The 15936-nt window shown below is 41.9% G+C and overlaps 1 protein-coding gene across 3 annotated transcripts in view; it reads left to right on the top strand.

Moving 5' to 3' along the window:
• Positions 1-15936, top strand: part of CSRP2 (cysteine and glycine-rich protein 2) — a 24758-nt gene that overhangs the window by 6252 nt on the left and 2570 nt on the right. For 2 of the 3 annotated variants that reach the window (XM_011981390.1, XM_011981389.1), the window contains exons 2-3: positions 7682-7794; positions 10976-11144. In XM_011981390.1, the coding sequence (XP_011836780.1) occupies positions 7683-7794; positions 10976-11144 (281 nt within the window). In that variant the 5' untranslated portion in view covers position 7682. Of the gene's footprint in view, positions 1-7681; positions 7795-10975; positions 11145-11375; positions 11526-15936 lie in introns of all 3 variants that reach the window. The other variant, XM_011981388.1, reaches the window with a different exon arrangement.

Raw genomic sequence — 15936 nt, 5'->3', positions numbered from 1 at the left:
CAGGCCCCGAGTGTTCCTAAAGGAAAAGGAAGCCCGCCCATTTGTGGAGTACAGGCTCTTTGCCAGGTACTTTACAAACTTTATCTCATTAAATCTTTACAACCACCTATAAGACAGTTCTCATCCATTTCCAGGTTACCTCTGAGGAAGTTAAGGCTCAGAGGTTAAGGAAATTTTGCCAGGATCACGGAGCTGATAACTGGCTTTTTCAACCAGCTTGTGTCTATCTGATTCTAAGCTCCGCGCTGTTTCTTTTACATCTGGCATGTCTGAAAGGTGGCATGTGTATTGTGGTTTCCATGGCAAAAATAATTAATCACAGTTCTCTTGATTGTAGAACCTGGACTGAATTTCAGAATCTTTCTCAACGTAGTTTCAGGAATCCACTATCAGTGGATCTGCAAGATGACTGTTTCGTCATGCCTGTGAAAGTAAACGGTGCAGAAGCCCTTTTTGCATGCCTCTGTGTTATTTATTGTATTGCTATTATTTGTCCACATGTTTTTACCACCAAAGTAGAACTCTGTGCAAAACGGGCCTTTCCTTATGACCCATTTATCCTCAGCCCCTAGCCCAGTACATGGCTTATGAAATATTGTTGAATTATATGAGAGCTTCATAAACAGTAAAGCATTTTACAGTGCTTATAAGCTGCCTCTACCCTAGAAAAATTACTTGAGACACAGAAATGAAGTTAGCTGGATGGAAAGGAGGTAAGACAGTTGCCTTGATGGGGAGGGTTTGGGGGATAAGGAAGGAATACATATGTGAGATGGTAGGGCAAGATGAGTATTGATAACAAAGGTTAGAACATTGCTAAATATTGATACTATCATTTGAGTCCCGACTATGCAAGCATTATCTCATCTATAACTCTATAAAGATGGTACTGTTCTTAACTCTCTAAAAAAGGTACTGTTGCCCTAAGTTTACAGATGAGAGAAATGACACTTCTGGACTCCAAACATGTGTTCTTACTTTGCCCTTATGCTAAACTGACTTAAAGGCCAGGTTGAGGATTTGGCTTCAGTAGGAGGAGCCAGATGGAGTATGGAGCTGATCACTAAGACATGAAGAGTTCATCCTTGGTTCAGTGGTATTCACTTCCATAAGAAAAGTAGACTAAGTGGGTAGTTGGGGTAACAGAAGAAAAAATTTGTAGAACAGGCATCAACTGAAAGCTTAATTTCCGATTAACTACAGCTGTCAAATCCTGGCCTTGCTAAAAAGTCATTGTAACCAGGGACAGTGCCACTAACTTACATTCTTTAACAAGTAACTCCCCCTGGATGTGGCTCAAAATGAGACTATATTTTATAATAAATTCTCCTTTAGGGGAAATTGGATTACAGTCAGGTTCTAGTGTAATAATAAGGCCTTACATGTAGTAATACAATGTCAAAGCTTCTGGAGGCATTGAGAATCTGGGTAAATATACAATATAGACTGATTCAATCCAAACTTTTAATTTCAGAGCAGATAACTTAAACTTTAAATGGTAACATATAGATTTGAATTTCATAGATTCAAGTCATTCCCATTCTAAAGTAAGACAGTAAATGCAGCACTAATGGTATGAGAATGGCCCAGGTAGTCAGCTCTCAGTTATGATACGGCTCTCATGAGTGCAGGAACACAAGGGTTCGTGGTCCTCCCGCCGGTTTAGATAAAACGACACGGACACACATGGAGTGGTTTTAAGGAGCGGAGAGTTTAATAAGCAAGAAGGGAGAAGACAGAAGGAAGAAGCTCCCCAGTACAGAGACAGAGGGAGGGCGGCTCCAAAGGCCAAAGAGGAGGTTCCCACCTGCCACGGATACCAGCCAGGTATATTTGCAGAGGCTGGAGGAGAGGATGTCTGATTTACACAGGGCTTAGGGGATTGGTTTGACCAGGCATATCATTCACGTAGTCCAAGAAAAAGCTGACCCTCACACCTTAGCTTTTTAATATGCAAATACAGGGCGCCATGATGTTCCACACATGTGGGGATATGTGGGGGCTGCCATGTGACCAGGCACAGGTAGGGCATTTGCATGACCCACATGGCCTGCATTTGCATATCAAAGGTTGCCGGCCAGGCTCTAGGAGCCAGGGCTTTACAGGAAACTTTTCCAGAGATGCTTTAAACAAGGAAAGCTTCCCAAGGACCCCTTTTCCTCTCCATCTGCCTAAAGTTATTTCTTAATGACTCCTACCACAGTTATCTAGAGAATGAGGTAACTGTACCATAAGACGACTCAGACTTAGACTATATCAGTTTTTCCCCATGGGTGAGTCTTATGAATTTTGGGTGGTATCTTAGGCTAAGGAGAGGCAGCAAGGAGAAATTGCACATAGGTGTTCAGATATAAATCACATTGTAACATCTAATACAGTGGGTCAGTCATAGTGCTGGAACTCTTTCAGACACTGAAAAACAAGGAAGAAGACTGAGAAACAGAATTTGCCCTATTTTATCAGATATAAATTTTATTTTTGCTCTTACCATTCTGTAAATGAATGCATAGGATTTGGGAAAGGCATGCAGCCCAGATTTGCTTAGTGCAAATCCAGTTTGCTGTGATTAATGACAGCTGTAGTGGAGTAGTGTGGCCAAAGGCTTGTAAGAAAAATGAAGACTTGCTTTTTTTTTTTTTTTATATGCACAGCAATGCCAAGAGTGACCGAAATGGAAGATCATCACACTTCTTCCAGCCAAATTCAGGAAATGTCCATTAGAGGTTCAAGCTAAAAGTGTAAATTTGAACTTTGTTTCTTAGTCACCACCATATGTGGGAACTGTTGCTTTACTTTGGAGTGCATTTTAATGTCCCCAAAAAGGAAGGTTGATAGTGACCAATCAGCTCAGTTTTTTCCTTACCTCGTTTGTTGCTCTGCAGCTATGTTCTAGGTGCTGGTTGGTGGGTTTTCCTACTAGAGTACTGATAGCAGGCCGGATAGAGTGAGATGTCCCCTTTGTCTTCAAGCTGACAGCTACTGGATTCCTGCCAAGGCATTGGCTTACCTTATCTTGCCTTCACAATATTTCTGTGGGTGGAGAGAGCCCCCTGTCCCCATTTTTAGCTTGAGGAAATGAAGCCCGAGGTTGCGCAGCTGTGATAACGGTGGCGTTAACTCAGGTGTGCTTAAACCAGTCAGTCTACTTACTCTCCCTCGTCCTTTCCATTATGAAATATTTCAGGCATACAAAGTAGAGAACAATATAAGGAATATTCAACTATCCCCATCCACTTTTTTTTTTTTTTTTTTTTTTTTTTTTTGGAGACAGGGTCATCTTGCTCTGTTGCCCAGGCTGGAGTGCAGGGGTGCGATCATAGCTCACTGTAGTCTTGACATGCCTGGCATAAGCAATCCTCCCCCTTCAGCCTCCCAAGAAGCTGGGACCAGAGGTGTGTGCCACCACGCCTGGCTAATTTCTTTTTAAATTTGTTTTAAATATAGGTAATATAGGGCCTCCCTATGTTACCCAGACTGGTCTTGAGCTCCTGGGCTCAAGCAGTCCTCCTGCCTCAGCCTTCCAAAGCGTTGGGATTACAGGCATGAGCCACCACGCCTGGCTCCCTATCCATCTTAAAAAAAAAAATGTAAATCCAACTGAAACTTTCTGAGGATGCTCTTTATGTTACATCATTTCCCTCTGTCACAGAAAAGGTTATTTAGAAATCCTTAGGAAAGTCCTTAAACGGGATAGAACTGTAATATTTTGATATATGCACATACTCTGGTAGATGGTGTGGAGAATACAGAGATGTGGTCCCCACCCTCAAGGGACCAGAAACTTATTGCACAGTAAGTTGAATGCTGTGGAACTTGGGTAAGTATCTCCTGAAAAGCTGACACATTCACATTTGGCTGGTGCAGTTAACTTAGAATAAGTAAGTTTAAAGAAACCCTGAATTACATAAAGAAAGGGAAGATATTCCTTTTATCTTAAAAATCCAGGCTGTTCTTCAATGGTATGGAAGAGAATAACAAGGTTATTAGTTGCGTTTTCCTTTTAATGTATTTTTAAGTGTTATTCAAAGACAGCATAGTCTAACCTCAGTCGTGATAGCAATCTGGCTCCTTACTGGTGATTGCTCCAAAGTAAATATGTGTGAAAATGAAAAATACCAAGTTGGTATTAACAGTTCACTTTCTAATATGAGAAATGCTTCAATAATAGAAATGCCTTGACAACAACAAAGTATGTTAAGAACCAGTTGATACTTAGGATCCAGTGTAAGTAATTGTAGTGTCATTACCTGTAGGCCTGGATTCTGGCCTTTGGTTCTGCAGGAATCATGAGGGAACTTCCAGCAGATGGCTGCTGCATCCATGAGCATTCAGAATACAGGTAACTTTGGAGGCAGTGGGCAAAGTCAGTGTCACTAACTGTACTACAAACACAGGTCAGTGCAGGCTGTTGGAGCCAAGGCTTTATGTCTTAGGTTTTACAGCCAGGCTTACGTTTCAGTCTGGATTTAAACAATGGAGTGCCTGTCTCCAGGGAGGAGAAGAAAAGATTTATGCAACTACAAAAGGAAAGCTTGTAAACATGTCCTATTGTTGCAAGATACTGATCCTATGTGGATGCCTTCATGGTAAGCCTGGTAACATCTGTGGACCCTTGGAATGACTTTGTGCCTGTCTGGTTAAGAGAAGTTGGCTTTTTGCAAATTCAGACTTACAGTTTAGTGATAACAAGCCATAGCAGTCAGGCGCATGTGTGTGTGTCTGTGTGTATGTGTGGTGTGTGTGTGTTGTTTTAAGGAACAGGAGCTCCAATTCCAAATGACTTAAGAAGGGAATTTACTGGCTCATAACTGAGGCATGCAGGATAAGATAAGGCACAGTTGATTGGCCGTGACCGAGTCACATGCCCAGCCCTGGGGTTGGGGATTGCTATGGTTTGAGTGTTTTTGTCCCCTCTGAGAATCATGTTAAAACAATTCCCAATGCAACAACGTTGGGAGTTGGGCCTAATGGGAGATGTTTAGGTCCTGAGGGATCCACTCTCTTCAAAGGATTAGTACCACCATGAAAAGGCCTGGTGGGAGCGGGTTCACCCTTTCTGTTCTTCTGCCATGTAAGGTACAGTGTTCCTGGCCTCCAGAGGATGCTGCATTGGAGGCACCATTCTGCAGCACAGATGGGGCCCTTAGCAGACGCTAAACCTGCCGTACCTTGATCTTGGACTTCCCAGCCTTCAAATCTTTATATTCTCAGTCTATTCTTTATAAATTACCTGGTCTCTGGTATCCTGTTATAGCAACACGAAACAGATGAAGATAGGGGTAGAATCAATACCATCTAAAACCAGTGCTTTTCAAACCATCTATGGTAAATGTGTTAGTCTGTGGTCACGCTGCTAATAAAGACATACCTGAGACTGGGTAATTTATAAAGGAAAGTAGTTTAATTGACTCACAGTTCCACATAGTTGGGGAGACCTCACAATTATGGCAGAAGGTGAATGAGGATCAAAGTCACATCTCACATGGCAGCAGGCAAGAGAGCGCGTGCAGGGCAACTCCCCTTTATTAAACCATCAGATTTTGTGAGACTTATTCACTACCACAAGACCAGCACACAAAAGACCCACCCACAGGGTTCAGTTACCTCCCACCAGGTCCCTCCCACAACACATGGGAATTATGGGAGCTACAATTCCAGATGAGATTTGGGTGAGGACACAGCCAAACCATATCAGTAAAGGACTGTTATTTTTAATTTCCAAGTACAGACCGATGGCTCTGTTCAACAAGATGAGTTCACTGATCTTCTCTTAGTTCTTGTGGCATAAAAGTTTCTAAATGCTTACCTGAATTTTGTCTCAAATTGGTAACAAGAAGAGTGGCCCATCCATCACCAGGAGACCACATTTTAATAAGCACTTCTCTAAACCACACGGTCTAAGAAAGAGATGAGATGGCTGCTTTTCCAGAAGACAGTCTAGGGAAGGTATCACCAGAAGAGAGGCAAGAGAATACTGAGTGCTGGAAAGTTGCCCACCGCAGTGATCGGCTCCATTAATCTTTCTTTTGGAAAGGCCTCATCTTTGTGTTCAGGAAATTGTCAGGTTCTGGATCACCTTAATGGGGTAGGATGAGAATTCCCCACATCCCTTTTGCTTTTAACGATTGGAGACTCTTAAGTCTTTTCTACTTAGCAGCCAGGTTTAGGTTAGTAAGAGGCCTCGGCCTTATTAGCCACCTGTTTCCTAGAGAGGCAAGCAACCTATCTAAGGAGACTTGACAGGCAAGGGCTGCAAATGCCACTTTACAGAAGGAAGCCCGAAAAGGATGACGGGGAAAGGGGAATTAATTGCTTGTGTTTTTAGATACCACTCAAGGCAGGGCAGACATAACTTGCCTTCTTAGCAGGATGACTTTCTATATTGGTTAAGGCATCTGAGGAAGCTGGCCATTCAGAACCAGGTTTTTTTTTTTTTTTTTTTTGGTCAGAGTCTCGCACTGTCACCCAGGCTGGAGTGCAGTGGTGCAATCTTGGCTCAATGCAACCTCTGCTTCCTGGTTCGAGCAATTCTCCTGCCTCAGCCTCCCCGGTAGCTGGGATTGCAGGCATCCGCCACCACACCTGGCTAATTTTTTTTTTTTTTAATTTAGTAGAGACATGGTTTCACTGTGTTGGTCAGGCTGGTCTCAAACTCCTGACCTCAGGTGATCCACCCACCTTGGCCTCCCAAAATGTTGGGATTACAGGCATGAGCCACCATGCCTGGCCAGAACCAGGCATTTTAAAGTGGTCGAGGCAGACCGATTTGTTGAGAAGGGAGATGAGAAAATGTTGGCCTTACATGACAGCAAGACAGCCTAGGATCTGTACTTCCAGCTTGCCCTTTACAGCAGGCCATACGGTTCAGAGGCTATTCCTGCATGCTCAGCAAACAGTTCAATTGGTAGGAAGGGAACTTGTGGCACATTCTGTATGGCCTGACTGACTTGTCAAAGAGGAAAATCCAACTGTTGGCTGGACTAGTGGGCCTTGGGGTTAGTGAAGCATAGAAACTTAAGCCAGAGCCATCTGGATGGGCGTTTGTTGTGGTTACAGCAAAGGCTCCGTACATGCAGTTGTATGAGTCACAGACACAGCTATTTACACTACAATCATGTAATTTCAGCAAACAAATGTAAAACTTGTTCTTGCAGAACAACACACTTTCTTCCCTAGAAAGCGTGTCATAGCTTATATATATTAAATGTTAAGAATTTAGTGTTGTCACAATGCATTATAAACATGTAATTAAGACCTCCACCCAAGGGTAAGATCTTCAGCTGAGTTTTAAAAAAATGTTTATTAAAAATGGGCATGTTAGGGAGGGGGACAAAGCTTGCCTTTCCCCTCCCCACGCTTCTTTCTTGACTCCTGTGGAGTCTAATGGCATAGTTTGTTTTGTTCCTGGTGACCTGTACTGTTGTATTGAATGCAGCTCCTTTGTCTGGCAGGAAAAAAAAAAAAAAAAAATCTTGTGCACGACAAGCCAGTTTCCTAATGTAAGAGTTGTGATTTGGGAGAGGAGACGAGGTTATTTTGGAGGAACGCGGGTCTTTGAAAGATGTGGTTAGAGAGGTTCATAAAGAAACAAAAATCTGCAGCTGTTCCTGGGCTTAAACAGCCCTCTAGGGAGCTGTACGACCAGCACAGGGACATTCTAATGAAGCCTTTATTCCTTCAGAATGCCTGTCTGGGGAGGTGGTAACAAGTGTGGGGCCTGCGGGAGGACCGTGTACCACGCAGAAGAGGTGCAGTGTGATGGCAGGAGCTTCCACCGCTGCTGCTTTCTCTGCAGTAAGTAGCTCCCCGTGCTCCACCTCTGACGGAATCTGTATGTACAAAGCTTCAATATGCCTATTTAAGGAAAAATTGTGGTTTTGCAAACAAAGATCATTTTGAAAGCACGAATGGTTTTTACCAGTCGTCTTAGATGTTGTAAATGCCGAGGCTAGCAGCGAAGACAGGAGGGGTGGCCCAAGACACACCGCCTCCCTTTGTGTCCCCATAGCTCTTGGCCTCTGTTTTGGCCTTTACTTTGTTAACACATCTGCCTCCCCCACCTCACTGAGAGCTGCGTGTCGCTTATATGGTCTGGCACCTAGCACAGTTTCTGGCACATTGCAAGCGCTTAGCTCCCATTTTTGAGTAGATGAATTGCTCATCATCCAGCCCAGCTTTCTCTTTCTCGGGTTCCCTTTAATGACAACAAAGTCTTCGGTTTTAAAACTGTAGAGTAGCAACTTAAGAAAGCACATCATTAGTCATCTTCTGACTTAATGACAGAATTTTCTTCAGTGAATGATTATGTCAGATAAACCCACCCATACGGGCAGATGTTCGCCTTATCAATAGTATTGTACAGGGAAAATTCCTGCAGAAAACCATAGGTTAAAAATTGGTTACGTTGAGAAATAATCTTCAGGAAAAGACTTCTTTTCTCAAATTTGAATAGTCCTTGTCCCTCATTGGAGCCAGCATTCAAGGTATCTGGACCTCTTTAATCGCATAACTGCTTTGCAGACAACAGAAAGTTGCAGTTACAAAAAAATAAGAATACTACATAGGAGTGTTCCCTATGTATGCCTCCATAATAATTATGCTACTGTTCCTCAGAAGACTTGGTTTAACCATTTCTTTTAGGAGTTACTTTTTTAAAAAAGGAATCTATTTTTCAGCAGGCTTGCAACTAAGAAAGTATGGAAACAGAATGCAAATACTTCAGAAATTGCTCTCAGTTTCATGTGTCTAGGTTAAGCCACAATGTCTACACCATAATAAAACAACACATACATGTATGCTGTTGACATTTGTTTTACTAAATGTCAAGTTCTTTACTGGTCATTTCTACCAATCCTTTCTAATATTTGTCTCCGCTGACTAAAGCCTTTTAAGGAAATAATTCAGAGTAGTTTGCAGACCTATGAGAATTTTACTGCAGAGAACAGGGATGAGGACTGGGGAAGAAAGGGGTGGTTATATAGTAACATTTTCATATACTTACACTTGTTTTGGTTCATACAGGTTTTTCAAAACAGTTTTTACATTTATTTACATTTATTCTGTCTGTGAAGGGTAGTTGTCCTTCAGCAGTGTTAGCTTAAATATGGTTTAAGATATAGTTATCTTTAGGTATGTGTATTTCAGCACTTGAGCCCGAACAGTTAGATTCCAGAGTAGATGTCATTTCATTCTACCATAGAAGACTTTAGTCTAAGATAATAGAACTTTCAAAATTTAACTCTATTTTAAACCAGCCAGCTAGTCCTCCTTCCCCCCCTTCCTCTTTGCTGTCCTTCCTTTTGTCCTCCTTTTTTTTGGTTGTTGTTGTTGTTTTTAGTTTTTTGTTTTTGTTTTTGTTTTTTTTTTAAATGGAATCTCGCTCTGTCGCCCAGGCTGGAGTGCAGTGGCGCGACCTGGGCTCACTGCAAGCTCCGCCTCCCGTGTTTACGCCATTCTCCTGCCTCAGCCTGCCGAGTAGCTGGGACTACCGGCGCCCGCCACCACGCCCTGCTAATTTTTTCTTTTTAGTAGAGACGGGGTTTCACTGTCTTAGCCAGAATGGTCTCAATCTCCTGACCTCGTGATCCGCCCACCTCAGTCTCCCAAAGTGCTGGGATTACAGGCGTCAGCCACTGCGCCCGGCCTTGTCCTCCTTCCTTTTATTGAACCCCCCCCCTTTTATTTTTCTTACTTTTAATTTTTATGGGTACATAGCAGGTATATATATTTATGGGGTACATGAGGTGCTTTGCTACAGGCATACAATGTATGTTAATCACATCATCTTAAATGAGGTATCCATCACCTCAAGCCATTATTTTTTTGTTACCAACATTCCAGTTATACTCTCTTATTTTTAAACGTACAATGAATGATTGTTGACTGTAATCATCCTGTTGTGCTATCAAATACTAGATCTTATTCACTATATTTGTATACCCACTAACTCTCCCCACTTCCCTCCCGGCACAACACCGTACCCTTCTGAGCCTTTGGTAACCATCATTCTACTCCGCATCATCATACAATTGTCTTTTAAATAAGGGGGAGAAATTCTGATCTTTGATTTCCAGCTGCCAGATTGTGCTACCAGTGAGTTTCCTCACAATTTACTTTTTTGTCAAGCTTAATTGAAGTTTTAGAAAGTGAAATAATGTCTGGATGAAACATGATGACATTTGGCAGTTTTATGAAGTCGGACACGTGGAAATGTCCTGTGGCAAGAGATCCTTCAAGAAAGAATGCATTCTCCTTTGGGACAGAAGGGAAAACAAATGCAGACTTTAAAGCACTTGACGATTTTCAGACAGGCTCATCACTGCTGGAGAAGCTGCTGGGGAGAGGAAAGGGTGATACTTCTTCCCAGTCTAGACTAGTGATGAAAACTAGAATTCAGGATTTAAAACTATTTTTATCCCAGGGGGTGTCTACTGGGGAGGAAAGGATACAGAGGCAAGTCCCCCAAGGCACTGAGCTACCCTTCTGTTCTTTGTTAGGTTGTGATTTAACAGGACTTGGTAAGACAGAGCTGAAAAGATTAAGAGTGTTGAGGGTTGGGAGCAAGGCGGTGTTTTATTCCTTTTGTTTAAGTAATTTATAGCCACGTCTGACACTTTGCTCCCTTAATATCATCTCCCAGAAAGGGAAATCATAGTAAAAGTTTGATCGGCACCATAGGAAAGGGAATACAAAATAAAAGAAACAAACTAAAAATAAATAAAGCTTGAGGCTTCTGGATGTTATATTCTGATACATTTCTGAAGCAACTGTCATATCGGTGGAGAAATGTAAATAATCCTCAAATGTAGCTGGCCAGTCCAGATGCTGTCTCATGGCTTTTGGGAAGCCACAGGATAAACCAGGAATGTGAGGGAGCCTCAGCCTTTACCATTTGTGGACCATGTGTGTGCCACCATTGTTCTAAGGAAAAAGGCGTCTTTGGAACATGTGTAAAGTCTAACTTTTTCCCCTGCAGTGGTTTGCAGGAAAAATTTAGATAGTACAACAGTGGCAATTCACGATGAAGAGATCTACTGCAAATCCTGCTACGGAAAGAAATATGGGCCAAAAGGCTACGGTTACGGCCAGGGCGCTGGCACGCTTAACATGGACCGTGGCGAGAGGCTGGGCATCAAGCCAGAGAGGTGAGTTGGGAGACTGTTGGTTACCTTCAGAAATGAGTTGCGACAGTTAGTGCCGCTTGCTGAACAGGAACCTGGGAGTCTCCAGATTTTTAGTTGAAACTAAGTAAATAAAATGGGACTCTGATTTTCTCATGTAAACTAGTGACTATTCTTTAAGTTCAAAATATTGAGTTTTGGACCTAACAAAGTTCTCATTAATAATTCCAGTGATTTCTGTTCCTGGCTTTATAGCATTCCAAGCTGTATCAAGGAGTCCTGTTCTCAAAAGCAAGTGATTTATATTTACTTCTATTTCGCAGCACCTTGGAGACCGGATGTCATGAAATTAAATGGTAGAGAAATGTGCTGTGTGAATCATGAGAGGCGTTTCTCATGTGCAGTGTAAGCAGTCAATGCGAATTCGTCAGTCCCTCCTTCTATGTAAACATTTTTCATCAAGAAATCATTTTTCTCTAACTTAAAAATAGAAATTATTTCTTGTTTTTGATTCTTTGAGAGAGTAGTATTAAACTTTAAAGGCTTTGGTGCCAACATATCAAGGTGCTAAATTTGTTAAAGTTCACTTAGTATTTCATATTCAGGTTAAATAACTTCCTAACTTCCTTGTTTAGAATTCCCCCCCAACACACTTTTTTTTTTTCTTTTTTTGTGACAGAGTCTCACTCTGTCACCCAAGCTGGAGTGTACTGGCGCAATCTCAGCTCACTGCAACCTCTGCCTCCCAGGTTCAAGTGATTCTTTTGTCTCAGCCTCCTGAGTAGCTGGGATTACAGGTGTGCACCACCACGCCTGACTAATTTTTGTATTTTTTGTAGAGGTTGGGTTTCACCATATTGGCCAGGCTGGTCTCGAACTCTTGGCCTCAAGTGATCCACTTACCTCGGCTTCCCAAAGTTCTAGGATTACAGGGATGAGCCACCGTGCCCAATCTGGAATTTCCTCTTAATTCCTATTTTTAACCCATTGATTCTACTTTTTGAACTTAACATTTTCACATCCATTTTATATTGAAAAGTCCAAAATTAGTGTAATAGTCCAACAAAATGGCCCTTGGACAAGACCATAAACCGTGCCAGTCACTGTGCAGCATTAGCATATGTTAACTTGTGTAATCCTCACAACAGTCCTACAGCAGAGGGCATCCTCTCTTTCTTCAGAGCAAATGAAGACAAGAAAAATTAAGTAAAAACTTTGCCCAAAGTCACACTGTTAGTTAATTGTAGAGCCTGGAACTTAACCTAGTCTAACTCCAAACCTTATGACCTGAATGAAACATGGTGCTTGGCTTGGCTAAAATAATGATTACCATGTATTGAGTCCCTGTTGTCTGTTGAACATGTATCTTCATTCTGTATAATCCTCAGAGTAACTCTGAGGTGTAGATACTTTGTCCGTTTTATAGATGATGACACTAAGAGTCAGGTCACACAAATAAATGAGAGAGCCAGGATTTGAACCAATGTCCATTTGGTTCCAAAATCTGTTCTCTTCCAACTGCAGTATGTCCTACATTGAGGCTCACCTCTGTGTTCTTTGAGCTTCTTCCACCCTCAGAGTTTCTGGGCCATGATGCCCAGCTTACCTTTTTATCTTTGTTAAGATTTGTTTTACTTGCTGTGCTCTCCTTTTCCATCTTATTACATCTATTTTTGTGCTCTAAAGGTTTTATTGAAAACCTTTTAAAATTTAAAGCACAAAGACCAGTGAACCCTCCTTTATTTATTATTATTATTATTATTTATTTAATATAGACAGGGTCTTGCTATGTTGCCCAGGCTGGCCTCAAACTCCTGAGTTCAAGTTATCCTTCTACATTGGCCCCCCAGAGTGCTAGGAAGACATTGTTTTTCCAGTAGGAAAAATTAGCAGTTGTGGAGTGCTGTCATTTTATCTGCTCAGCTAATTTATAAGGTTCTAAAAGGGCTTAAAAAAAAGAAAAAGTCTTCTCCCATCCTGGCTAACACCGTGAAACCCCGCCTCCACCACAAAATACAAAAAAATTAGCCGGGCGTGATGGCAGGCGCCTGTAGTCCCAGCTACTCGGGAGGCTGAGGCAGGAGAATGGCGTGAACCTGCGAGGTGGAGCTTGCAGTGAACCGAGATCAGGAGATCGAGACCATCCTGGCTAACATGGTGAAACCCCGTCTCTACTAAAAAATACAAAAGATTAGCTGGGCGTGGTGGTGGGCGCCTGTAGTCCCAGCTACTCAGGAGGCTGAGGCAGGAGAATGGTGTGAACCTGGGAGGGGGAGCTTGCTGTGAGCCGAGATGTGCCACTGCACTCTAGTCTGGGTGACAGAGCGAGACTCCATCTCAAAAAAAAAAAATTGACTTTTGTTTTACCCTAGCTAACATCAGGGAGGAAAAGCCAAGGTTTATTGAACATTTATTATGTTCAGATGCTGTGCTAAGCACTTCCTAGGCTTGCTCATTTAATCTTCCCAGCAACCCTCTGAGGTGGATACTTATTGTTAACCCCATGTCACAGATGAGAAAGCTAAGACTTGCAGAGGCTAGGTATGCCATACCAGAGCTCCAGTCTGTTGATTTGAGTCTAATTCTGTGCTCTTAGCTGCCTAGGCTTTAAATTTCATTTGTAGACTAAGACTGTTTTCTTAAAGGAGTGAATTTTTTCAGAATGTATTAGAAGGAGGAAAGTTAGTGAAAGTATAAAATAGAAGTGTAATTGATCTTTCATTTAGAGCAAAATAAAGAGAAGAAAGCCCACAGTGCCGGAGAAAAGTATACCATCTTTTGAATGGATGTGGTAGGCATAGCTCTTATTTACACAAGGTTAGTAGTAAAATAACAGTGATTGAGGGAGAAGCCAGAACATACTTTCTCAACCCTGATGTGAACTCTTGCAGAGTGTTGGGAGGTGGTGGTTGAGGGGCATTCACTTTGCAGAAAGACCAAACCTATTTCATCCGTTTATCTCCAGGTGCTTGCTTTTTTTTGGCCATAGTTTTCTGCTTGCTGAGCTGTCAGTTTAATTTACTGTCTAAAACTCAGCCTATTATTTTTCAGGTTTGCTGCCCTACAGGTACACTGTAAAGGATTTCTGTGAAATCCTGGAGCAGCTTAGTTTCAAAATGCCAAAGCTTTGTGCTTTTGAAAATAGGTTGTGTTCAGCTTCTTGCTTGATCATCTTTGTTTTGTTTTGCTTCTGAAGCTGAACTTGAGTTAGAAGCATGATGCTAGAAGCAATTTAAAGGGCACATCAAGTTTTTACTGTAATACTGAACTATTGATTGTTGACTTATTTGTAGGTTTAATGCAAACCCATTTCCTTACTTAGCGTCTGACTGGCCATTAAGCCCTGGCAGTGTGCCGGAATGTTGAAATCTTGTATTGCATAATATGATTTGTCTGTCTAAGGGTATTATGTGTATTTGGTTTTAAAGACACAAAGCCCTCAACTTTGTGTGTATATTCCAGGGTACAAGACAGATTTCTGTACAGCAAAATTCTTCACGTCTAAGAGTGTAAAAGTGAGGAATTGACTTTCAGCTGAACATTAACACCTGATGTCTTGCAAACTGGTACTCTTTGGGCTATCTGGCTTTTATAAACAAACACAATCTAGCATAACAGAATCTAGCATAACCGAATCAGGGAGAGAAGCCTAAGCAGGGAAGGGAGAAGGGGTGTCAATGAGTATGGAAGAGTAGGTGACAATTAGGTTTGCCTGGTTCCACTCTGCTGGCGTGGAGTTGAAATTAGAATCTAGGTAAAGATCTGGTGTAGTGTCCTGTTCATGGAGAGAGCTGGCCAGGGGCTCAGGAGTGGTTAGAGAAGTCATCATTGGTCACAAAAAACTTTCACTATCTTCTTTCACAGCCTGGGCATCTTTTGACTGGAATAAAAGATGTGTTTTCACCCCTCGAGTTAAGGCTGAGGGAGTGAGATGACAAAAACATTAAATCTGTGACTTTGAGAGCAAATGAGAACCAAATGGCTTTAAGCAGGAAAAATTGACTTCCCCCATCCCCACCAATCACAAAAATAAGATGGGCTTAATTCAGAAAATTTGGAAAATGGCTCTATAGTCACTTTCTTGACTGCTGTACTCCCCCTTGAAATTGTTAGAACAGGTACCATTTGGGGAGTGTTGAACTTTTTAAACCAGATACTTGAAACAGTAGAACATCTGCTGTTTGAAATGACAAGGAAAATTGATAATAGAGAAGTGAGGGACTGGCACATGAAGTGTGTGTTAGAAATAGACTGTAAAAGTGGCCCTCATAGGCCGGGCGCAGTGGCTCACGCCTGTAATCCCAGCACTTTGGGAGGCCGAGACGGGTGGATCACGAGGTGAGAAGATCGAGAACATCCTGGCTAACACAGTGAAACCCCATCTGTAGTGAAAAATAAAAATTAAAATGTGGACCTCGTAGCTCAAAATTGGTCAATTCCTATAAATTGATACAGTGTCTTTTCCTTTATTCTGTAATGGAAAGCTTCCTTATGTGCAAAAAGGGATCAGAGATGTGCTGATTTCATGGACAACCCTTACATCATTTCATTATCCCCTCAAACTATTTGGAAGGCTGGTTATTGAGAAGTTCTGTGGCTTTGTCCTAATTTGGAAGATTTAGGGGGAAGTAATAGGCCTGGAACTCTGTATAAACTTTGAGGGACACATCACAATAATCTTTTCATTTGTATAATACTTTAAAGTGGGCATTGTTATTCTCTTGTTCCACACTGCAGTGTATAAGATGGATTGATTGAGTGTTGGCATCATCTTTATTTAAAAGGGGAAGAAATTGAGACTAAGATAGATTAGTTA

Source organism: Mandrillus leucophaeus, unplaced genomic scaffold (assembly GCF_000951045.1).
Source record: "Mandrillus leucophaeus isolate KB7577 unplaced genomic scaffold, Mleu.le_1.0 Scaffold225, whole genome shotgun sequence".
In the NCBI taxonomy this organism is placed as follows: domain Eukaryota; kingdom Metazoa; phylum Chordata; class Mammalia; order Primates; family Cercopithecidae; genus Mandrillus; species Mandrillus leucophaeus.
Note: the sequence above shows the minus strand (reverse complement) of the source record. Positions and strands in the feature narration are given on the sequence as shown.